Raw genomic sequence first — 24,973 nt, forward strand, 5'->3', positions numbered from 1 at the left:
AGTCCGTGTTCGGTTTGTGGTGCGACTTCAGCCTTGAGATGTCTGGTCATGCTAAACTCAAATTAAACAGCTGCTCCTCCAAGAGCAAGGAGGTCAGTCTCTCTTTTCACAGTAAATGTACAACTGGAACACAACTACTCCTTCATCAGTAAGATCCCTGAAGGGAAAATGATTTTCTTTGTAGTATGAAATTTTAAAGTTGACATAGGCTTTAGAGATGGGCTTAGTGAAAGTGCCACTTTTATAGTTAAAGACATTCTAATAAGGTTTGGAGACTTAAGAAAACCACAAGAATTAATATCAAGACCCTAGCACACCCAATATCTAGTTAAAGGCTCTATTTACTGTCCCATGCTGAGGTGAGGGAGAGGTAGATGTCTATGTTGGCAAATTTCTTTTGAGAGTGACTTTAACTTATTTAATCTGCATGTGAAGGCAGAACTTATATCCATGGACTGACATCCTTTCCTGAGGCAGTTTGCTAGCTGCTTTCATGTTAGTACAAAATAGGAATTAGTTCTCATGTCAAAATTCCATGGAACATTTTTTTTTCTCATTATTTGTTCTATTATTTAAATAAATGTAATAGTTCAAAAAAAGTAAATTTTTGGCCTATGGAAATCTGGAACCCAAAAGCAGATGATAGTTTTGTCCATAGCAAAGGAATGAAGGGAGGAGTCTTTCAATACATCCAGGGAACTGAAGGGCATGAATGGGGGTGATGCAAGTTAGTGGTGCCCCTACACAGCTATAACTGAACTGTCCTGTGTGGTACTCATGTTTTCTTCAGGGAAGGAATTCATCATATTCAATTCATGGTCAAGCTAGATTATGGGGTCTGATACCACAGGCCCTCTATGCTACTTGGAGTCTGATAGTGCATGCCTACTCTGGGGCTCCTTCCACATGTAACTTAGTATTTGAGTACACAGCAACACTCCAAGTGGTTGAAACCTACAATATTGGGTAGCTGTAAGGTTACTAAATTCTTTGTTCTAAAAGTTATTCATTTATTTAGACGCAAGCCCAACTGACTGGCCTTTATTTTTATGCAAAAGGGTGAGAGTGAGAAAGAGAGAGAGAGAGAGAGAGAGAGAGAGAGAGAGAGAGAGAGAGAGAGAGGGAGAATTGGTGCACCAGGGCCTCCAGCCACTGTAATTGAAATCCAGATGTGTGATCTACCTTTCATGCATATGTGTCACATGGTGCATCTGGCTCACGTGGGACCTGGAGAGTCAAACATGTGTTCCTAAGCTTTGCAGGCAAGTGCCTAGATGGCTAAGCCATCTCTCCAGCCCTACTATTTATTTATTGATTTGAGGGAGAGACAGAAAGGCAGAGAGTGAGAGAGAATCAATAGTCACTCCAGAGCCTCCAGCCACTGGAAACCAACTTCAAATCCATGTGCCATCTTGTGCATTTGGTTTACATGGGTCCTGGGGAATTGAGTCTGGGTTCTTTGTCTTTTCAGGCAAGTGCCTTAACTGCTAAGCCATATCTATACCAGATTACTGAACTCTTACTCAGTGTTTTTCCTCCCTTATCACATCACAGCTGGGTAGCAAACTATACTCTATTCCACCTGTTCTTCACCCTGTGAACTTCTCTGTGGTGCAGAGGTCATGAATTTAAATCCAGCAGTATCTCCAAGGTTGCTCTGGTTTGGGCTCTCCAAGGTACTCTAGGGGAAGCTGAGTTAACCTGGACAGCTTTGAAATGTGGAGCATGTGCATTTTTCTCTGTAAAAAACTCTTACTTGGTAGGGAGCATGGGCATACTTAAGCAAGAAGAGCAATTTTAAGACCTTTCACCTCTTGCAATTTTTGCTCCAACAAAATAGGAACAAATATTCAGGAGCTGGAGAAGCACCTTTCTGTTTTCTTGTAAAGGTCTCTTCCTTTGCAAAGTTTACCACTGTAGAGCTCCAATATATTTAATATTGGAATTTTCAGCCAATTGAGATGCAAGGAAACTTGGTGTTCACAGGAAGAGAAAAACACTCTCTAGAATGTAACCTGTTTTGTTTGTTCATTTGTTTTTGAGGTATGGTCTCACTGTACCCAGGCTGACCTGCAACTTACTCTGTAGTCCCAGGTTGGCCTTGAGCTCATAGAGATTGTGGAGACCTGTCAACATTCCATCATGGGTGGGAGAAAGAGTCATGGGGCTTCATCCCTACATGGGAACTACTGGTGGGTTAGGGTTGCTCAGAGAGGGGATACCATTTACTTCAGTGGACTAGCCACTGGCAAGTCGCCCATGCTCCAGTAAACAACCCCCAGCCACATGCTCATCCATGCAAACTTAACCTTAAATTCAGTGGGTTATGAAAAAAGGACAGAATAGTAGGAGGAAGCTTAATTACATACATTATAATTTCATGATCCTTAGTTGGCTAGAATAGTCAGACCCCATAATCTAGCTTGACCATGAATTGAATATGATGAATTCCTTCCCTGAAGAAAACATGAGTACCACACAGGACATAATTAAATACATTATATACATGCATCACTTTTCAATATATGGAAAATAAATACACAGAGCAAAATTTGAAAAAACAAAAACAAACTATCTACCTAGAGACAGCTCAAACACTTTGAGGGACAGTAAGTTTCCCATCATTGCAAATCTATCAAGAGAACTTCATGCTGACAAGTTTCACTAAGGATCATGAAAACCCCTGGTTCTGCTCTCTAGGTCAATTCCCTTGTGCGTATATGCAGGTAGTAAGTGACACACATGCATCACAGTTGGCTAGAATAGTCAGTACTGAGAACTCTTTCCTGCTTACACCCATGTTCTATCCATTGCCATGTTGTGCGTGCTCAGCAATGCTTACTTTTTTGTTGGTTCCAAAAGAAGCATTTTCAGAGTAAGTTAGATATATTCTTTTTAGCAGATTGCTTTGTTCATTTTTAAAGCATAAATCATATTTATTAAGATAAGATTATGCTCCATAGCAAATTATTATAAGTATTAAAAGGGCAGGCTGACTGAATGACAGACGGAATATTTCTGTACCTCTAACTCTTCTACTGTCCCAGTGATCCACCTAAATCACTCTAAATTATACACAGCACACTCAAAAAATTGCAAACAGTGAGTACCTCTAATTTCACTGAATATGTCAAAAGTTAATTAGGATACTTGTAATGTCCTCTGAGCTTCTTAGCTAAAGTTGCTAAAACTGAAGATTCACAATTCCATTTTAATCCCTAGAGGCTCCAGGGTTAGATAAATACATTTTGTCTGTTTTGACCTGATTATGTGGCTGTCCTGTGATGTGGAGGGACCGTTGTTTGCAAAGAATAAGAAGTTCTCATCAGAAGTATGTTAGGAGTGAGTGTAACAGTATCAGTGTTGATAGCCATCATTTATTTCTTACTTTTCCCCTTACAATGCATGTAAACTAAACATACACTGGGGAGTTATTTACAATGCTTCTGTGAGCAGTTATAAAAATGCTCATTGAAACTAGTGATAACAACACAGTGTTTACCGTGCGACAAGCACTGTTATGAGTATCTTGCCTATATTAATTGAGTTAGCCTTCACAGTGGTCATGTGACAGAGTAGCCCTTATTATTTCTATGTTACAGAGGCCAGAATACAATACCACAATATTCTTGACCCAGAGTCTCTGTTACTAATCAATAGGGAATTAATTATTTGTTTTAATAATTAAATATGAACAAATCATGACTCATAGCCTGGTGAATGTTTTCATGGAATTGACAGAATTTCTAGAGCAAGCACTTGAAGCAAGTGGTCGCAGCATCTCTAGTGTAGGAGGGATATTGCAACTCTGTTACCCAGCACATCCCATATGGAAAGAATTTGCATGACTTTTAACAGCTTTATTTGTTTAGACAAAAATTGGGACAGTGTTGTAGGATCACACCAGTTGGACTCTGGTAGAAAACATGGATTCTGTTTGTTTTACCCTTTCTCTTCATAACATTCCTGCCTTCCAGAGTTGCAGAGTTGGATGTAAGGCATGTGCAAGTTCTGGGGTGTGGTATGCTTTTAAGATGGACAGAACCACTTCCCTTTTCGTTGAGATAAGAACTGCCTATTATCTACTCAAGTAGATAATAAGATTTTTATAGTGAAGGCATATGACCCCTTTATGTGGTAGGGTCAGTAACTGTGTAATCCTACTTCAAGCAAGTGATAATTTTCTATACAGATCTGTTTACATTCTTTCTTTTTCTTCTTTTCATAACACTATATACATGCACACACATGCATGTGTAAGAAGTTATTGATATTTATATGAAGTGGCCAAAGGGAATCTTATAAATGTGGTAAGTATATGCCCACCAAACAAATGAAATATCAAAATAATTACATTTTTAGTCTCTCCGGTGTACTTTTGGGGAATCCTGATTTCCTGATTTAAGAAAAGCCTTAAAATTCAGCCAAAGATGTAGAAACCAACAATTCAAACTTGTGAAACAGACCCATCCAAGGTTAACAGTTGTCCTGAAGATAGCGATTTCATTTATAGATAAATAATTTCATAAAGAAGTAACTTTTCATGCTGTTAAAAAACGTGATTTAATTTAGAATGGTTATTTTGAAGAAAGACTATTAAGAAATCACCTGTGGCATATCAGGACACCTCTATCTTTCTGATATGATGTTGTATGAGCATCATCATTGATTAAATTCTGATTTTTGTTTAATAAGAAGTTATGACATTTGAAGATTCTCTGATGTTTTGAAAATGTACTAGTTCCTTTTAAGAAAGTCTCTCAGTGAGATTTAAACACCTTTGCTTTGCTGAAATACTTTTCAGGCTCCTTTCTCCTATCTGGAGTTAAAAATTGGTACATTACAGACAATATACCAGACTTTGAAAAAGGTTAACTTAAATTGAACTTATACATATTCCCTCCTAAGCAAATGCATTTTTATCTTTTGACACCGATGGTAAAATTAGTTGGCTGTTCAAACACAGACTGAGCTCTTGTGTGAAGAACACTTTCCTGCATGAGAAGTTTGAGCACTTCCTTCACACTGGGCTTTCCTAAGGGGCTTTCTGTCTGAAATCTGACTACATATAATAGCTCCTTGTTTCATTTCCACTGATGCAGGGCTCAGTGACAAATATCTTTTGGGTTGCTGATGGCACCTAACCGCTCACTGGAAAGAGATTATAAAGGTTAGAGTCCCTTATTCCCACAGCTGGTCAGAAGTCCCTAGACCATGGAAAGCCAGAAATGACAAGTCTGTTGTGATTTTCTAAAACCTATTTTATCCAAATCATTTTCGACTGAATCCTGATCTAATCTTTGTAATCCTCTGGCTTGAGTCTGGGAGGATAGTGATTTGTTATAGGCAAGAATCTACTGAGAAGTTTTTTTTTTTTTTTTTTTTTTTTTTACATGAGTGTTTCATAGCCATTTTGGCTCACAAGAAATTCTTCTGATGTTTACCACTTTCTGGCTGCTCAGTGCATGCTGTGCTATACATAACAGGTTTGAGGCATCTTGTCTCCCTCTTGCTACCACATCTCCAAGCTTTACAGAAGACTGTATACCCGTTGCTCTCCTCTTTTCGCCTACAGTGCCAATATTGGTCCTGGCATATTGAAGATTCTGTAAAAAATATAAACTGAGCTGAATTAAATTGAACTGCCTTGCTCTATCCCTCTGCTGGATTCTAAGGGCAGCTGCTCCATCTGTTAATTAACAACCATCTGAAAAATGGTCCTTCTGCAAATACATTCTATGTGCTAGGGAGAAGCTTCCAAGGACTTGGGTTTCTGACTGGCATGGCCTCGGAATACCTTTCCTATCTCTGATTTGGGTGTTGCTTTTGGACTCTTCTATCTCCAAGACACACATTCTAGAGATTACTGACAGTAAAATGGCTGAATAAGGAACTAAGCAAACTAATTTTAAATTGAGATAATTGAAAAAATCATACTCCCAATGAGGGTTAAAATTGATGATAAGGCTGTTATTGTTGGTAGTATTTATCTTTTAGCTATCTTTCAGCTTTGGTGTGCTTGTGTGTGGTGTATGCCATGCGTGCATGTGGAGGTCAGAGACAACCATGGGTGCTGGCTCTCACTGCCCACCTTGTTTGCGTCAGGGTCTCTTTGTTCACCACTGTTTTACCTGAATTGCTGGCCCAGGAACTTTGGAGGGACTTTCATGCCTCTACCTCTTATCTTGCCAGAGGCATGCCGGGGTTATAGAAACCTGCTACACCTGTCTGGAATGTTTTTAGATTAATTTTTTTTAAAAAAATTGACAGACAGAGAGATGGAGAAAGAGAGAATTGGTGCACCAAGGCCTCAGCCACCAAAGTCAAAGTCCAGATGTTTGCACCAACTAGTGGGCATGTGCGACCTTATGTGTTTGCCTCATCTTTGTGAGCCTGACTTATGTGGGATCTAGAAAGAGATGGAATATGGGCTCCTAGACTTAGCAGACAAGTGCCTTAACCTCTAAGCCATTTCTCCAGCACTTTTTTTTTTTTTTTTAAGTTTTACATGGGTTCTGGTAGTCTGAAGTCAAGTACTTAGCTTTTCAGCCTTGTGCAGCCAACACCTCATCAGCTGAGTCATCTCCCCAGCGCCAAATGTCTAACTTATAAAAAGGCTTACAAATGGCTAAGGAGTGATATAGTCACATTACCTCTATTAAGTCATTTACTCCTTAAAGCAATCTTATGAGTTAGATGTTAGCCTCGATTGATAGGCCGAGAAATTAAGATCTAGAGAGTTTAGGTAACTTGGCAGGGTCTACATAGCTAATTATCCAGAGAGTCAAGATTTGAATGCAGGATATCTGGCTCCAGACCCTGCAATCTGAAATATTCCCCAGGAGGTCTTAATATATGTCCCAGCCTTGATATTGTAAAGTGTCCTGAGGAGACCAGGGCTCCTCTTTAGCTCTGAAACATGAACTCAGACGAGTGCCCTCCTCATATGATGGCTCACAAATGCTTGCTTTAGGCCTCAACTGGTAATTAGAATTTTGCACAAATAGCATTTGGGGATAAATAAACAACAGTAGCAAAAACCAATGCCAGTCACTGCATTGTCACTGTGAGACCAACATTGTATCTTTATTACTGCATAAAGTAGTTAATGGGATAACAACTGGGAGAATGGACAGTTTTTGTTTATATCTTTTCTAGTTTCCATGAGAGACAGAGAAACAGGAAGGTCTGGGCCCTACCAGTGGCAGGAGAAGCTGCCATTGGTTGCCAATGCTGCCATTCCTCTTGAGGATAAAATGGAGGGAAAAAGTCAGGTAGGAAAGCTGTGGTCAGGTTGTGTCCACAGAACTTAACCATGAGCTCTGGCTGCTCTTTGCTTTTAAGTCTTGTGATGTTGGCTCTAGGGAGTCAGGAGGGCCAGGAATGCCTTTGCTTTTCAGATTTTTTAAAAGTAATTGAAAGAAACCATCCACTCATCTGAAGAGCAGAGGGCAGCCAATGACAGATGATATTGGATGGTTAATTAGTTTAATCCAAGGACTAATGAAAGAGTTTCTGTTAAAGTCTGCTGAAATTCTGAATTTTAAATATTCTGCTAACTGATTGATAAGGAGAAAAAGAGACCACTAACTGACTGATAAGGAGAAAAAAATTGGCCGCTGATATCTAGAGAATTTCCTACATCTGCCACAGTACTGTACGATTGAGGAAATACTTGAACTTTCTCTAACCTTGGCCTGCTAATTGTTCTTGTGCCACTCTGACTAGATAGGCTATTATATTTTCCATGGTGCTTAAATTTTAAGATTTCTAGTGCTCATGAACTGGTGAAAATGTAGCTTTTCATAAGTATCATTAGCTACCATGACCTTGACCTGAGAACATGCAGCTGAGTTGTTCTGCTCTTTCTGGCCAATGCCAGCTGGAATTTCAGGTGTACACTTACAGCTTTATGAATCTCTGTGAAATTTAACTTGCATTTCAATCCAAGTTTTTCTGGATAAATATTCTTTGATCATCAATATGTTTATTCCACATACAAGTGAATTGGTGAATGAAGTGTAGTAAAGTATAATATCCTTCCCCTTCTTAGACATGCATCACCATGACCCAGATTTTTTTTCTTAAATAAATATCAGCTTGTCCTGTCTGCCTTACCTGAAGTCAGGTGATGGATAAGGAAAACTCACTTGGGGCTATTTAAAACATCTAAAAAACAATTTTTTTTTTTTTTTATTGAAGTAGGGTCTTCCTCTAGCCCAGGCTGACCTGGAATTTACAAGATAGTTGCAGGCTGACCTCGAACTCTCAGCAGTCCTCCTACCTCTGCCTCCCAAATCCTGGGATTAAATGCATGCACCACTACACCTGGCTAAAAGTCTAAATTTTGTCAGTTTATTTGTGTTTGGAATTGAATATCCATATCCTAAACTCAAAGGGAAACTGCTATTGGTAAGATTGGCAAAGTCTCAGAGAAAAAGTCAATGGATTTTGACATGTTGAAATTTTAGCAACTTCTGGTTATATCTTTTAAGGACACAGTTCAGGAAAATCTTCAATTGCTATAGCCTCAAGAGAAATGCCAGGTATTAGTGCATTTGGTATGGTCATGAATTTTGGTAATACCAGTGGCCCCTGCAACTACTTACATTTTAATTATAACTGGTTTAAAATCCAAGGGAGAAGTTGCCACCACTAGGGTGTTAGAGGGATGTATTTTTCTGGGCACTATACACTCATTATTCTCTATTGTAAATGATATATTGTTTTTATAGAAGTGTCTTCATGATTGAATTGCAATGAGATCCATCTCTCAAATGGCTTTTCAGGACTGGAGAGGTGGCTTAGTGGTTAATGGGTTTACCTGCAAAGCCAAAGGTCCCAAGTTAGACTCCCTACTACCCCCATTTTCTCTCTCTATCTGCTTATCTCTCTTTCTCTCTAAAATAAATAAATGAATATATAATAAATAAAATTTTAAAAATGGCTTCTCATCCAACAGCTAGCTTGATTGCGCAAGGCTAGACCAGGCATATTCAGTTTTGCTTGTTCATTCTGACACCAAAGATTTTGCTTTTACTTAAGAGAGAGAGGGAGGGAAGGGGGATTCAGTGAAGGGCAACATTAGTGGGAGGCCCAGTCTGGACTGAGTCCTTGTGCCTGAAATTGCTGTCACTCAGTGATTTCACTCTCAGGGTGTTAAGTACCCTGAGAACTAAGGGTCCTTAATCCAGTTTAAGAGCCCAAGTGTGCATCTGTCTGAACCCTTGTGACAGCTTGCCTCCCTCAGGGGGAAAATGAAATCCGATTTAGTCCTTGTTCTCTTTTGTAAAATAAATTCTTTCTTGATAAACAGAGGTGCTGGGCAGCAAAGCTAACTTGTAAAGAACTTGTTAACAGCGTCCTTTCCTGTATATCTCCCTATGTTTCCATTTACTTCCGTCTTTTCCTGTTTCTCTCTCTCTTTCACTCTCTCATTCTCCCTCCTGCCCTCCCTCCCATCTCTTTGAGATTACTCATCTATGCATTTATTCATTTGTTAAAAACATAATTTCTGACTGCCTGCCTTGTAACCTGGCACTGTTTTTGGTTCTGGTGACATGATATTGATCACAGACCACCAGTTCATTACTCTCAAGGGACAAACTTTCTAGAACTATCTGAAGTTTGACCAACCATTGGCTTTTCATTGATAGCTTTGTAACTTTGGGGCAAGCCACTCGCCCTCTCTGTTGTTTATTTTTCTTGTTATGTAATGGGAACTAGGGCAGTACAGCTTTGGGTGCCACCGAGCGGGCACAATGAGAGAGTGAGTGCAGAGCTGGTGGAGGAAGAGTGTGGGTCAGGCTTCTGAGCTTGAAGATGCTTTCCTTGAGGCGGTTTGTGTTTTGCCACATCAGTTCCTCCAGAGGGTGGCCTCACCATTTGCCTGATGATCTGAGAGGCCACTTGTCTTTGTGTCCCATTTTTTTCCAGGCATGTCTTAATGCAGTAAACCCAGGGGCCTGCTAGGAAAAATGGAAGTCAGCCTTTTGCACAAAGAGGCAGGAGAGCAGGAATCACTCAAGATGACTGGAAGGGAGACTGGACTGTGGCAAAGTCAGGTGTATTGTCTGTCAAGTGCGGCCCTCCTCCATCATCCATGGTGTACATTGAAATGGACAAAGGATCTCTTCATTCCTTTCTCTTGTACTTCAAGACCAAATCAGTGAGTGAAGTAAACCACTTTGGATAGTTTTAAAAAGTATTTTATTTATTTATTTAAGAAAGGGGAGGGGGAGAGGGGCAGATAGTGTGAGTATGAGAAAGAGAGAGAGAGAGAGAGAGAGAGAGAGAGAGAGAGAGAAGAGGAGGAGGAGGAGGAGGAGGAGGAGGAGGAGGGGGGGGAGGAGGGGGGAGGAGAATGAGCATGCCAGGGCCTCTAGCTATCACAAACTAACTCTAGACAAATATGCCACTTTGTGCAGTTAGCTTACATGGTATTGGGGAATGGAACCTAAATCCTTAGGCTTTGCAGGTAAGCACCTTAACCACTAAGCCATCTCTCCAGCCCTGGATAGTTTTTCAGATGCACTGCATTGTGTTTTGGCACATTTTTTTTTTTTTCTATCTTATATGCCTGGCAAGTGACTTTAGTTTCTCTAGGAATCATAATGAATCACTAGTTTGAGGTGACTGGTGTCTATTCACTGTACTGGAAATAGGAAATCCGTTTCAGAAACTTGGGGCACTGTGAATTTATATGTAATCATTTACTCTTAGAATATCATAGTCTAGGTGCTGGCAAGATAGCTCAGAAGATAATAACACTTTCTGTGAAGCAGAAGGGTCTGGGAAAGCCCAAGGGGCCTGAGTTTGATCCTTCCTTAGCATTCACATTCTCAAAAAGAAGCTGAGCCTGCCCGCGCCTGCCAGTAACCCCAATTGTGTGTATGGGGGGGGGGCGGGGCAGAAACAGAAGCAACATTGGGGCTTGCTGGTCAGTCAGTCCATCTGGGTCACCAGGGTCAGTGAGAGACACCATCTCAAGGGGACTCTGTGGATAAGTGCAGAGCACAGCAGACAACGGTCTGCTCTAGATTTGTTATGTGTGCACGGGGCGTGTGCATCTGCACATACATGACGTACATCATACATGCACATATTGTAAACACAACATACCACACATACTAGACACACGTTCTAAGATGAAAAAAAAAATATCAATCATGAGCCAGGGGAGAAATAATCCTGTGATTTATACAATCACTAAATTAGTGACATGCATAAAACAGTGCTTAAAAATATACATATATCTTAATATACAATAAAAGTATTTGTTACTTTTTATATTAGTTGGATTTTCAACAAAACCCTAGGCATACTATGTGTGTTCTTGCTGTGGCTACTAGGTTACTGCTAAAATTTATCACCTAATTAATGAATCAATAGTGTTAGACAGTGAACAGCTCACTTTTTTTTTTTTAACATTCCCTTTCTTTTGTTTCTAAATTAGTATGCTTCACAAGTCCACTCAGTCCTGAACTGAAAACTTCACTTTTGATAGTCTGATGGCTAGTTCATTTTGGCTGTACATGTTTTCCCATGACTCACAAATGCATTTACCTCTATCTGTGCTCTGAACAAGAAGTCTCGAGCCCCTTCACTAGAAAGGCCAGGATTGAGACAGCTTGAGCTCCTGGAGTTCGTACCTTCACACATAGAGTGAAGAGGCAAATGTTATTATCTCTAGCCTATTGGGTCTAGTAAATCCATTTAATGGGTAGTGTGGTATGTGAGATTTGGTAATAAAGTATTAAGGCCTATTCCATAAGCAAGGCAGAAATCAGCTTCCTTATTCAGGGTAATTCATTAAAAAGACCTGGACAATGATACACACTTGATCTTGAAACAAAAGCCACACTAGCATCACTTTCCCTTGGTGCCTGTCAGGCACTCACAGTTCCTGGAAAGCCTCAGGCGTAGAGGAGAACAGTGACCTTTACTGGCGCAATGCAATATTAGAGTTCCCTGGGATGTTTTTAGATTTAATTCTCAAATAATTCCAATATCAACACATTTTTGGTCATGTATTTTTAGCTCATCAAGTACTGAAAAGAAAACCTTATGACATTTAAATATTCTGGCTGTCAAAATTTTAGATTAAAAAATTCTTTATTTTTTTGGAAAGGTGGGTAGTTAAAAGGTGATTAGAGGGCTGGAGAGATGGCTTAGCGGTTAAGCGCTTGCCTGTGAAGCCTAAGGACCCCGGTTTGAGGCTCGGTTCCCAGGTCCCACATTAGCCAGATGCACAAGGGGTGCACGCGTCTGGAGTTCATTTGCAGAGGCTGGAAGCCCTGGTGCGCCCATTCTCTCTCTCTCCCTCTATCTGTCTTTCTCTCTGTGTCTGTCGCTCTCAAATAAATAAATAAAAAATTAAAAAAAAAAGGTGATTAGATTGTCTTCAGGAAGTTGCAATTTTTCCTAATATAAAGACAAAGAGAATGTTGGGGATGTTAATTTATAGATCTGAGTGTATTAAATTCAGCATAAAGCAGAATGTGATGGCACACATCTGTAATCCTAATGCTTCAGAGGTACAGGCAGGAGGATCAGGATTCAAGGTCAGCATCCACTACATGGGAAATTTGAAGCCAGCCTGGACTATATGAGACTTGGTTTCAAAAAATGGGCATAGAAAAACTTGCAGATGAAAGAAATTGCTGTATGCTAAAGGCAGTTTCCTCATAATGGGATTATGTCATACAGAATTTTATTTCATTAACAAAAATTACCCAGTATCTTTTTGTTGGGATACATTGTTTCTATTAATCAGCCTATTTTTGACAATTTATCATGACCACATTTACAACACATTATCTTCTCCTTTTTCCTAACTCCCATTGAACCCTCCTGTTTTAAATCCATACCCCCTTACTTTGATATCTTCTTTTCTTTTCCCTTCCTTTCCCCCTCCCTTCCTTCTTCCTGTTTCTTTTTCTTTTTCGGTCTTTGGTAACCTATTACTTTACTTATGGTTGCCTGTATGAGCATGACTGTAGTATGGGCAACTTATTTTTATTTAAAATTTTTATGATTATTTATTTATTTGCAAGGAGAGACAGAGAGAGAGAGAGAGAAGGGGGGGGGCATACCAGGGCCTCCAGCAGCTGCATACAAATTCCAGATGCATATACCACTGCAGCTGGATTTATGTAGGTACTAGGGAGTCAAACCCTGGTCACTAAGCTTTGCAGGCAAGTACCTTTACTGCTGGACCATCTCTCCAGCCTCACAACTTACCAGTGGAAACACCACTTAAGAAAATGTCTTTCTTGGGCTGGAGAGATGGCTTAGCGGTTAAGTGCTTGCCTGTGAAGCCTAAGGACCCCGGTTCGAGGCTCGACTCCCCAGGACCCACGTTAGCCAGATGCACAAGGGGGCGCATGCGTCTGGAGTTCGTTTGCAGTGGCTGGAGGCCCTGGCACACCCATTCTCTCTCCCTCTCCCTATCTGCCTCTTTCTGTCCCTCTCTGCCTCTCTCAAATAAATAAACAAAAATAACAAAAATAAATAAATAAAAAGAAAATGTCTTTCTTTTCCCTAGGAACCATCAAATGCTAACTGCGCCTTATGAGTTTGATCTCCCTCTAGCCTAGGCTTACCTGGAACTCACTCTGTAGCCTAGGCTAGCCTCAATCCTCCTACCTCAGCCTTCCAAGTGCTAGGATTAAAGGAGTGTACCACCATACCTGGCCAAACTTATTTTGTTTTAATTGAAGAAACTCTTATTTTCTCTTCCCTCCTCCCAGTATTCAGTAACCACTAAGAACATCTTATGAGGTTCTTACCTTGAAGAAGGTCATTGTTGAGCCATCTCTGACTGCCCCATATTCTATTTTGGTTTGCTTTGCCAGATCATCCGCAGAATCTATAGGGGACTCCATCCTCTCTACTGTCAAGAAGGCAGCAAGATTGGCAGTGTAGGATGAAATGATGATTAGGGTGAAAAACCACCATATTCCTCCAACTATTCTGGTCGATAGAGCTTTGGGCATCAGCTCTGATCCTGCGATGGCATCATCAGATTCAGGGTGTTAAACAGGGTTAGCAAGAAAGAGAAATCTGATAATTGATCACTATTCTAGCGGAGAAACCCAAAGAGGATCGACTGTCTTGTATGAAGAAGAAATAAGTACACTTTGTGGAGATGGAGAAAAATCTAAATAACCTTGTTTTCATTCATTATTGATTCTTCTCAAAGTGTTAAAAAAAAATCTACCTGCCTTAAAATGTTTTTCACCCTGAGATTTATTCTGCCTAAATTTTATTTTGTTTAAAACTGAAAAAAGTTAATTTTCAGAATTCTGAACTTATTGTTGTCTAAAATGTATTCATTGTATAGTGTGAAATAAAATGTTCTAGGTTTTTGTATAATTGTGAAAAGCATTAAAATGATAATTTTTTCTTATTTAGATTAAATAGTATGAGACACTTAAAAGATTACATAACATGCAGTTTATAACATAAAATTGAATAAAATATTGGAATTTTACAAATGAAATGTAATGAAGTACAGACATACTTGAAGATGTCATTTTATTTAGTTTTATGTTAATTTTAAGGACATGTTTATTTTTTTCTAATTTAGAATCTTTTGGCTGGAATGGAATACAGTCACAGAAAAGCTTATTTTTGACCTTAAATAGTGAACTGTTTAATAATTACACTTTAAAACCCTGGCCATTTCTTAGGTGCAGACTTACTATTTCTTGTAACGGTATACACTTTGAATTTCATTCAGGTTGTACATGGTTACTTTTAAAAGATAGAACATGGAGGCACTTAATATGTTTCTTCAGCCATGTTTGCTTACACGAAAGACAACTGCCTCGTAAACCATCTAGCTCACCTTAACGCAGTGGATGTCTATAGATCTACTAGAGGGATTAGAGGAGAACAAAAGTGTGACTGAGTTTCCAGCAGTTGTACCGACTCCTGAATGGGTTTTGACTAGCTCATTTTGCCTGGAATTTGCTCTTCCTTCTCTGTGTGGTATTTTTTCCATCAACTTGAAGGCATGACAGAGTTTGTATTTAAGACAGTTAAAGATAAGTGTGTACTGGTGGGCACACTCATCTGAAAATCCCAAAGTGTGAAGTTTCGAGGGTCAGACATCGGACTAAAAAAGATCCTTTCTCTATACTAAACTGGGTGTTTTGAAATTTGTGGTTTGCAATGGCGTAAGATGGAAAAGAAAGTTGGAGTTTACTAGCCTATAAACAATCAGTCGGTGCTCAGGTGTCAATAGATAAACACATTGCTCATGAAATTAAAACAAACTCAAGGCCAATTATAAGCAGGTGAAGATTGGCAGAGTTCTGGGCTTCACGTAAACAGAAATATCCTACTAATACTGCTAGGTACCTCTGTGCTTTATACCGTTCATGAGGTAAATGGTTTAAATGCATTTTATATTTCCCCCATTTGGATGTTTACATTTGCATCTGTAATATTACAGACTTATAACAGTTTCCATAAAGTTGCCTCCAAGGACTTAGTGGAATGATTTGTTTCAGTTGCTCTCATATTCTGGTTTCGTGGGACTTGTATGCCTTGGGGTATGAGACTTTAAAGCCCAAGGTTGTTTCATATCTGTGTGCTTAATTCATCTAGCAGCCTTGTGGCAATATCATCATATTGTTTTAGATCTCTGGTTGGTTATCATTAAAATACCACTTTTTAAATAAAATAGCCATTAGGAACAACTAGCACATTAAAATAGATATATTTTGACTGACTACATTATTTGGTTAGGCTGCTGAAAAGAAAAACCTTAAACTTATTTACATATAAGGATAATTGCAAATTATCTGATAGTAAAACTGGACAGACAAAAGAATGACAAACTGTTGACATGTGATAATATAAATCCACATCTCTTCCACTTTAAAATAAATACTTGTATTTTTGGATGAAATTCTCTTGGACATCTAGGAAAACAGAAACCTACTGGAATCACATTTTAAACTTTCAGTAGGTGGTAACAGTGAAATTTCTCAATATTCCTTTGTGTTGTTTTAAAACTTTCACATAATTTTGCTTATTTCTAAATTCGTAATTCCAACATTAGGATGCACTTAGAAACGGCCTCCCTCAAGAAGAGATGATTTGTGTACATTCAGTATTCTAGAGGATGACATCACGAAAGCAACCTAGCACAGCACAGGGCCACCGACCACGGGGAGGTACTCAGGATGAGAGGACTTGCTGAAGCCGCTTTAGTGCCTTTACCCCAGACATGACAGCCAGTCCTGAGCCAGACTTTGCTCTCGCTCTGTAGAAAAGAGAACGTCTGATCATCACATCCAGAAAGAAATGAAACAGAATGCTTTCCAATCGAGTTCAATGACAAGCTTTCTGCGAACAAGAGAGAATGCAACAGAGAACAGCTACCTGGTCCAATACCCCATGTGCCCAGGATGGACGCACTAGCTGTCAAGAGTACCCCGACTCTGTAAGTGGAAATGTTTCTTGGGCCTGATAAATGTTTGCGAACTTCTGGAAAGACAAGCAGAGTCTGGTTGGGGCTGACTGTCATGTACCCAAGGTAGTGGTAACTAACAGACACCACATCCCACAGTTTGCTGCGGATGCTGGTAAACTCCAGATGGGGAGAATATGTGGGAGAAGTTCTGGGGTTGGGTGCACGCACGTCACAGATGCATGTGCCTGCACGGGCTTGCTGTACGCTCCATGGAACCATGGGCATCATTTCAAGTCTAATATTGGAGAAGGTAAGGTATACTGGAAGGAAGGAAGTTTCCTTCATTCTGAAAGTAATTGCTTATTAGACAAAGACCCTAAAAATTAAATGCACTGGGAAAGCAGATATGGCTTCTAGTGCTTTTTTTTTTTTAAGTATGTTATAGCTCTTTTCTATGCTTTAAATTATTGCTAGTGATTTCTTAGTTTGATGGTATTTATACCTATTTAACAGTGTCTGTGGAAAGTATACATAATTGTACAAAAGACAAGCTTTTGCCCATGGCCTTTAGTTATTTGATTTGCCTTATCCACACCAAAGACCCCTAAAGCATATTTTCTCTGTATATATTTCTGCCTGCCTGTCTATATCATTCACATCTGGAGATACAATACAACCATTAAAACTGGTATGGCATTTTTTTCTTAGTGGAAAACCTTAGACTCACTTCCAAATAACAAACCTGTCTAATGTATATCCCAGTTTGATTTTTCTTTTGCCAATTTATTTTGCAGCTTATTGTCAAATAAACAGATATTCCAAACACAACATAATCTGTGACTTATTATTTTCTTTAATTAATGCATTTAATCCTAGAAGTACTTTCTAGAAGACCATATGCCTGGAATCACAGTTGAAGAAAATCCACAAAAAGATGGATTTCTTCGAAAGGTTAAAGGAACTTCCTTCCCCATAGCAAAAGCAAAAATCCCTGAAATTATAGAAAAAATATAAACTACATTACATTTCGTTGGATTCAATTTTCTTCCCCAGTCTCTACAGTTTACTGTTGCTATGGTTATAAATGGAAGGAGATTGTAAAAAATTATGTGAATCTCAGTAGGGTTTGTCAGAGTGGTAATCAGGTGGAAATTCTAGGTATTGTTAGCAATTGGAGGGAACTAAGTGAACTTATTTTTCATTGGATTTAAATTTCATTTCTTTCAAACTTTTGATATGTAGGGTATGGCAAAGACAGAATAGGCTTACATGTCTATCTATGAAGAATCTTAAAAACATTCTAACATTCTGTGATGGTTGACTTTCACTGTCAACTTGATTTGATTTAGGATCATGTAGAAATGTGTCTGTGACAGTTTCCAGAAAGTTTAAACTGAAGAGAGAAGACCCACTCTAAATGTGGACAGCATCAGTCCATGGACTGGGGTCTTGAACTGACTAGAAATGGGAAAAGGAGAAAGTGAGCTGAGCATGGGTGTTCCTTGCTGTCTGCTTCCAGATTGCAGATGGGATGTGACCAGCTACTTCCATCTTGGACCATCAAACAGTCATCCAAAATAAACTCTTCCTCCCTAAAGTTGCTTCTTGACAGATATTATGTTAATAACTATGAGATAAGCAACTAATACAGGTACTTAATTCATTACTATCCAAAGGAAAATGTATAGTCAATCCTTAAAAGGCCTGCTATTTTAGATATATAGGAAGAAAGTTCCAGGTAGGACACATTTTTTTCTTTTAGTCTTGAGAAGTAGTTAGAAAGTCAGCTGCTGTAATGTTAGATCTCTGGAATGTTTTATCAGCCTATCCCCTAGCTTCACAGTGGAGTTTACCAGCACAGAAGCCTGTCAGCAGACTGTGGGATGCAAGTCACAAAAGTGGGCAACCGGTGTACCTTGCTGCATGAGAGCTCCAACTCCAAACCAGAAACTGTTTAGCAAAGTAAAATTGTTTTCCACCACGTCTGAGTCAGGGTTGCACGGGTGGGGGTTATACCACTCGTACGGTGTGAACCTGTGGCAGTTAACAGAAACAGCCTGTCAATATCAGAGAAACACGAGAGGCATCAGCAAAACCTGAGCAGTGAAGAAAACTCAACAGTTATTGATAGAGACAGCAAACTGAAGATGAAAGGTCAGGTGCACAAACACATCTTTGACAGATAAAATGCAAAAACAAAACAAAACACAGCAAAAAAAAAAACAAAACAAAAAACAAAAAACCCTCAAGTTCATATTGATCAGACTTCTTATTTCTGGATGTAACCCATTGGTTGAGGCCTCCCCAGTCCTGCTGAGATGTCCTTTCCATTTCACTGAACAATTAGAGGAACTGTATAGCAAGGTTTCCTCACCCCTGAGTTTGTGCCCCAGCAGGAGCAGCTCAATAGAGAGCATGCGTCCTGCACTGTGGAATGACTGCACTGCTGAGATGGCATCCTGCTGGGTCCTGGGAGAGCACAGAGAAGAGGGTTGACTTGCCCTCTGGGGATTCCGGGGATTTCTTTGTTCAGTTGCTTAACAGGGGTGATAGCATTTGGTGATTGATTATATAAGGCTTCACAGGGCATGCAAGGATGAAAAAAAATCAGGAACAAAAAGAAAGGCTGGATGTGGGAAGTATTACACATTTCCAGGATGGGATATGTAAACACAAATCACAATTGTTGGCTTTTTTTGTGTGTGTGACAAGACAAAATTTCAGTTTTGAAGTATCACAGCCCACTGAAGGAAGATATGAATATTAACTCTACAGCATGACTCAACAGAGAATTTTAAGCTTATAATTTCCTCTTGACTTGTTTTTAATTGAATTGTTTTCAGAACTACACCCTGCAGTCATTTAAGTACTGACCCTGGTTGGTAGAAAGTGGCTTATCTGCAGAATTGCTGTCATGTTCTCTGCATGGTGGTGGGCTGTCAGCTTCTGGGGAGACAACTTGTAGCTAAGGAAGTCTGCCTGAGCAATTTCAGACTACCTCTTTATCCTCTGTTTACTTATTTTTAAAATAAAGTGAAATCTTGATATCTCTAACGGTGATGTTTGAAATAAATATCTGGAAACTGGGTTTGTTCTATTGTTTTTAAAGTTCTGTCTTACTTGTGGGACCCAATGGGCTTCCCTGTTCCAAGAGTACTTTGGGGCACGATCTTGCCAAGGGGAGCTTATTTTTCCAAAAAGAGATTTTCAGCAGAGTAATCTGGTAATGATTTAAAATGCAATCATTGTTAACCCTGGAAGCATTGCCATTTGCTGCTAGGTCCCTTTCAGGCAAGTAGGAGTGTTGGATGAATGTTTAAATACCAAAACACCAAGGAAAACATATGGGACACATGCTTAGCCATAAGGTTTCAGCAGTAAACAATGGTGGGTTGTTGATGCATAGGAGAGAACTGGGCTGCAGGTGGATATATTATCTACAGCTGAAAGCAGGACATACTGTGATTCGTGTACAAGGGATGGGTAGATAGCTCATCCTAATGAAAACCCTTTTCTTAACCCCCTTCTGGAAAGTATGCAAGAGTCTTCGTCTTAGGGGGATCTGGAGAACAGCCAGGTCATTTATTCCACTATAATGATATCCAACTCATTACCATGGAGTCTCCACAGCATCAGGGTGTATATGATGCAGGCTCCTGTGAAGCTTATAAATATAGCTTTAATTGACAATGCCATGCCCATCCATTTTAATTACTGTTTCAACAGTATAATTAAGTTTTGAATTTATACACTCTCATAACTATAGTAGTTTGCTGAGCTAAAGGGATGGATAGCAATATTAATGAACCTACTAATTGAAACAGTGTGCAGAATAAAGATGCTCTTACTTAAACAATATCATTGCCACTTATACCATAATTTTGAAATATTAATTGCAATAAATTACAAGGCTTAACAGTCAAGAGAGTGGGTTTCCCAAATAGACCATAAAACCTGCCAATGACCAGCCCCTGATATGCTGGTATCTATCCACCAGCTATGTCCTGATCTATGAGCACACCTTCTTGGAATATTGCTTTTAAATTTTCTATGTTTGCATGGTTTGCACTTATAAGTTAGCAATTAATTGAATTTTCTGTGGGGAATAAGGGAACTGTCTAAACATCAGTGTGGTTCTACCTTGTTTGCCTAATGCCAATTTCTCTTGGATTTCGAGTGAGTTAGGGAGCATGTGAATTGAGGAATCCTAAAGAATGGCCTAATGCTGTGCTGCAAGATCTTGGCTTTTTATAATGCAAAAGACATACCTACTGCCCAGATATAGATATTTCAACTTGAAACTTGAGATTCCTAATGTCTGCCTAAGTGTTGCTACTGTGATAACATGTCACTTCCAGGAGGTCTGAGTTTAAGATTAATGCATGGCCTACATGAATAGTAATCTGACACTGCTATCTCCAAATGACCTTCAATTCATCAGTATTGACCTTTCATCACATGACAAAGAAAGGGACAGATGAACTCAGAATTCATGTCAAAACTGGCATAAGGAATAGTAGTTTTTTGCATGGCATGGCAATGTATGTATATAATTCCAGCATTAGGGAGACGAGGCAGTAGGCCTGCCTTGAGTTTGAAGGTGGCATGGGTTCTCTAATGAGTTCAAGGCCATCTAGAGTTATAGTCAGACTGTATCCAAAAGCAAATCAAGAGAAAAATATAAAACCCAGAATAGTAACTTCATATTGAAATATGAATGTTTTATTTGGATTTATGTTTACATTTACAATGCATATATTTGAATGGAAGATATAGTGACATTCATATTGTGGTTCTCAATTAATACTTTGTGGTGTGTGAATATGTAGTGTGATACATGTGTGTGATTTATACAAATGTGACATGTACTGAAGCCAGAGGAGAACATCGAGTGTCTTCTTCTATTGCTCCTCTGCTGGTTTTATTGAGATGGAGTCTCTCATTGAAACCAGAGTCATTGTTTACTGTCAGAACAGCTGGCCAGCAAGCCCTGGCAATTGGGCAGTCATCCAGTCTGATCTCTGTCTCTTGACAGGAATGATAATAAAGGCATATGTAACTGCTGCCAGCTATTTATGCAGGTGCTGGTGAATTAGGTGCCTGTTGTTGCATAGCAAGTGCTCTTATCTGCTGGGCCATCTTCCTGGGTCCAGGACATTCTAAATAAGGGCCTCTCTCTTTTATGCATGAGGATAGACATTAGGCTGAGTTAAGAGAGCGAGATAAGTTAATCCTTCAAAGGAGAAGGTTATGTTTGAACTTGTTATATAATCATTGGATTTCTGTTATAAACTTTGAATCTACTTTTTTAAAAATAACTTTTTTAAAAAGACATTTTATTTGTTTATTTGAGAGAGAGAGAGAGAGAGAGAGAGAGAGAGAGAGAGAGAGAGAGAGAGAGGGAGAGAGAGAGGGAGAGAATGGGCATGCCAGGGCCTCCAGCCAGTGCAAACAAATTCCAGATTCATGTGCCCCCTTGTGCATCTAGCTTATGTGGGTCCTGGAGAGTCAAACAGGGATCCTTTGGCTTTGCAGGCAAACACCTTAATCTCTAAGCCATCTCTCCAACCCTCAAATCTACTTTTAAGGGCTTCCTCCTTTTTTTTTTTTTTTTTTTTTTTTTTACTGTTTGCTGAATGCCAACCTTAGAAAGTACATTTTTAGAAAAGCAAACATTTTTTAGAAAAACTAACATGTGGTTTTACAAATCACAAAATGTGAGCAACACTGTGTCATCTGGATGTTTGGTCCATTTAAGTTGTGAGTTCATCAGAAACTAATTCTTTGAGGTTAGATAGTTCTCAAAAAAGAAACAAATGAACAGTCAATTGCAAAACACAAACATGGACATATAAACCTGTCATAAGTCATAGTAACTTGCAGTTTTATATTTTTCCCTTAGTTATTCCACTGATGCTTTTCAACTTTAAAAGTTCAACTCAGTTCAGCAAATGATGTCTAAGCATCTATCTGGTTGAGGGTGCTAGCTTAAATGCCACACTGGGCTTATTTTTTCCCCTTCAAAAGAGCCTAAGAGGCTATACTTCACAACATAAATTCCAAAGTGTCTCTACAGTGAAGGCTGATTATGATTTTAACTGCTTTCCATTTCCATGTTACTAACACTGAATGCCAACCAGTGAGATGAGAAACTAAAGCCATTTTATGTCTCTACTTATTAGTGCAGAAGGGTCTAGTTCATGCTCTCAGATTCTAACGGTGCGAAGGTAAACCGGCACATACGCCACTCAGGATTTGACTTGGGACCACACTTAGTGGTTCTATGAGCTAGGAGCAGGCCCTCCCTCCGAGGTGTAGAGGAGAGGGCGAGTACCCGCTCCACGGCTCCACGACAGCGTGCCTGTGCGCTGCCTGCAGGACATTATTCTCCACAATTTCATGCTTTTGTATTTCTTCCCTAGGCTGTTTGGAACTTTGCATTTGACACACTTTTCCAGGAGTCAGAGCAAGTAAAAGGCAGACAAAATGGGAGAGAAGGAGCATGGATGAGTGAGGAAGAATTGCTTTATAAATGACACTCACAGCAACTAGTGGGTGACACTCATGGGGGATGGATTCAGAAGTACAGAGGGTCTGCAATAGCTTATGAAGACGCAGACTCCAAAATAAAATGGATAAGAATGGAAATGCTCCACTGTTTCTGACACAGTCTGATGACAAAAATGTGATTTAAAGGCACATTTGGGATAGGTGTGAAAAGATGTCATTAACTTGTGTACTCGTGAGGACCTCTGGGTGATATGAACACATGTTTGCCCTACCATCTTTGGTCACCTTTCCTGTAATAAACAATATACATTCTCATCAATGTTGTCTGGACTCTTTTATTGATTAATATTACAGCATAGATAAAAACCATGGACTGGGGACATGGAAACTCACTTTTATGTTGCACTTTGGATGACTCAGTTAGATTCTCTGGCAGGGAATAAGGCAAGTCAATACAAGACGGTTTATTGCCAGAGGGCACCTCATAGTATGTGGCTGTTTCACATTGTAGGGCAGTGCTTACTTTACTTAGGAATTATGATGAGAGGGATATCCTGAGAGGTACTTAACTTGTTTTCTAAACACTTGATTTTTAAGGCAACATATTCCTTTTAAAATAAAATATCTTTGTATATGTATGGTGTGTGTGTGTGTGTGTGTGTGTGTGTGTGTGTGTGTGTGTGTACATGTCACAGTGTGCATGTGGAAGTCCAAAGATGATCTCAGGTGTTGATCCTTGTCTTTCAACTTGTTTGAGGCAGGATCTCTTATTTGCCTCTGTCAAGCTAGTTAACTGTTGGATTTCAAGGGTTTCTCATGTCCCTGTCTCCCATCTGGTGGTACAGATGTATGCTACCATGTCTGGCTTTGCTGTGAGTTTTGGGGATCTGAACTCTTGGGTCATCATGCTTGAGCAGCACTTTTGAGTAGTGCTTTTACCCCCTGAGCCATTGCCCCAGCCTGGCAACATATTCTAAGATTTCCCTGAGCATGATTTCTCAGCCCTGCAATTAATGATGTTCTGAAGTTAATAATCCGCGTGTGTGCATGCATGCGTGTGTCCAACATACTGTAGAATCTTTAGTAGCATTCTAGCATCTACCCACCTTATCTGATGAGCACCCCTCACACCCAGGTATGACACCTTCCAAAATATTTCCAGACAATGCTGAATGTCTCTGGGGGTTAAAATCTCTCCCACTTGGGAATCATTGCCCTCGAAAATTAATGTATCAGAGAGAATGTTGACATATATAGCCAGAATTTTATTTTCTAAAGAAAGGTGTATTAAAAGAGAACCTTGATCACTATTTAGAAAAAGTATAGCATTTGTGGTTTGGCCATGGTATATTTTATAAATGATAGAGACTTCCAGACTTTCACTTCGAGTGCACACATAGCCGCTCATGAGAGACCTGCTTATCCAGTCTGCCTGTGTCTGCCTTGTGGATCTTCTACATTTTTCCAGCTTGGGTTATTTTCCCAAGCTTTCTTTGTAATTACTCCAGGGAAAGAGTAACCTGGCATCAATCACAATCGGGCAGTAGATAATGACAAGGAGCTAGCATGAAGACATATTTCTCTTATAAATTCCTGGAGAGAAAACAAACATTGATTAGGGGAAAATTCTCTGAATTTTGTTGAAAGTTGAAAAAGGTTGAAAGTAAGGACATAAGCTATAAAGCAAGTCTTTCACATGGTAATCTAGGGATATCAGATATTTAAGGCAACATAAAGCAGCTATTTCAAATTTAGAATCAAAGGCATTTAGAGGATATGTGACCTACTGAGAGGGATTAAAAACCCTGGAAGAGTTGTATAGTCCAGAATGGTTAAATAGCTAAACCTCCAAAGTAAACCTAAACTGAAACATGTCTATGGTAGCATAAAGAATTCAATATGGCCTTTATAGCTCAGAGGATGAGTATTTACTGAGCACACATATGTAAGGTCTTAGAATTTTCCAAAGTACAGAAAAAAATCATACTTTCATACTCTACTTTCAGTGCTACTTCTGTAATTTTTAAAATTTCTGCA

General features: G+C 39.4%; 1 protein-coding gene across 9 annotated transcripts in view; it reads right to left on the reverse strand.

Annotated features, from left to right (window-relative positions):
- The window catches only part of Grik1 (glutamate ionotropic receptor kainate type subunit 1), a 425,302-nt gene that overhangs the window by 24,423 nt on the left and 375,906 nt on the right, over positions 1 to 24,973 (reverse strand). For 7 of the 9 annotated variants that reach the window (XM_045150716.1, XM_045150717.1, XM_004654403.2 and 4 more), the window contains 2 exons: positions 18,342 to 18,460; positions 13,791 to 14,008 (listed from right to left, as the gene is read on the reverse strand). In XM_045150716.1, the coding sequence (XP_045006651.1) occupies positions 13,791 to 14,008; positions 18,342 to 18,460 (337 nt within the window). Of the gene's footprint in view, positions 1 to 13,790; positions 14,009 to 18,341; positions 18,461 to 24,420; positions 24,530 to 24,973 lie in introns of those variants that run through there. The other 2 variants (XR_006637239.1, XM_045150719.1) reach the window with 2 other exon arrangements.

The sequence above is a fragment of the Jaculus jaculus genome, chromosome 5 (assembly GCF_020740685.1).
Source record: "Jaculus jaculus isolate mJacJac1 chromosome 5, mJacJac1.mat.Y.cur, whole genome shotgun sequence".
Taxonomy (NCBI): Eukaryota; Metazoa; Chordata; class Mammalia; order Rodentia; family Dipodidae; genus Jaculus; species Jaculus jaculus.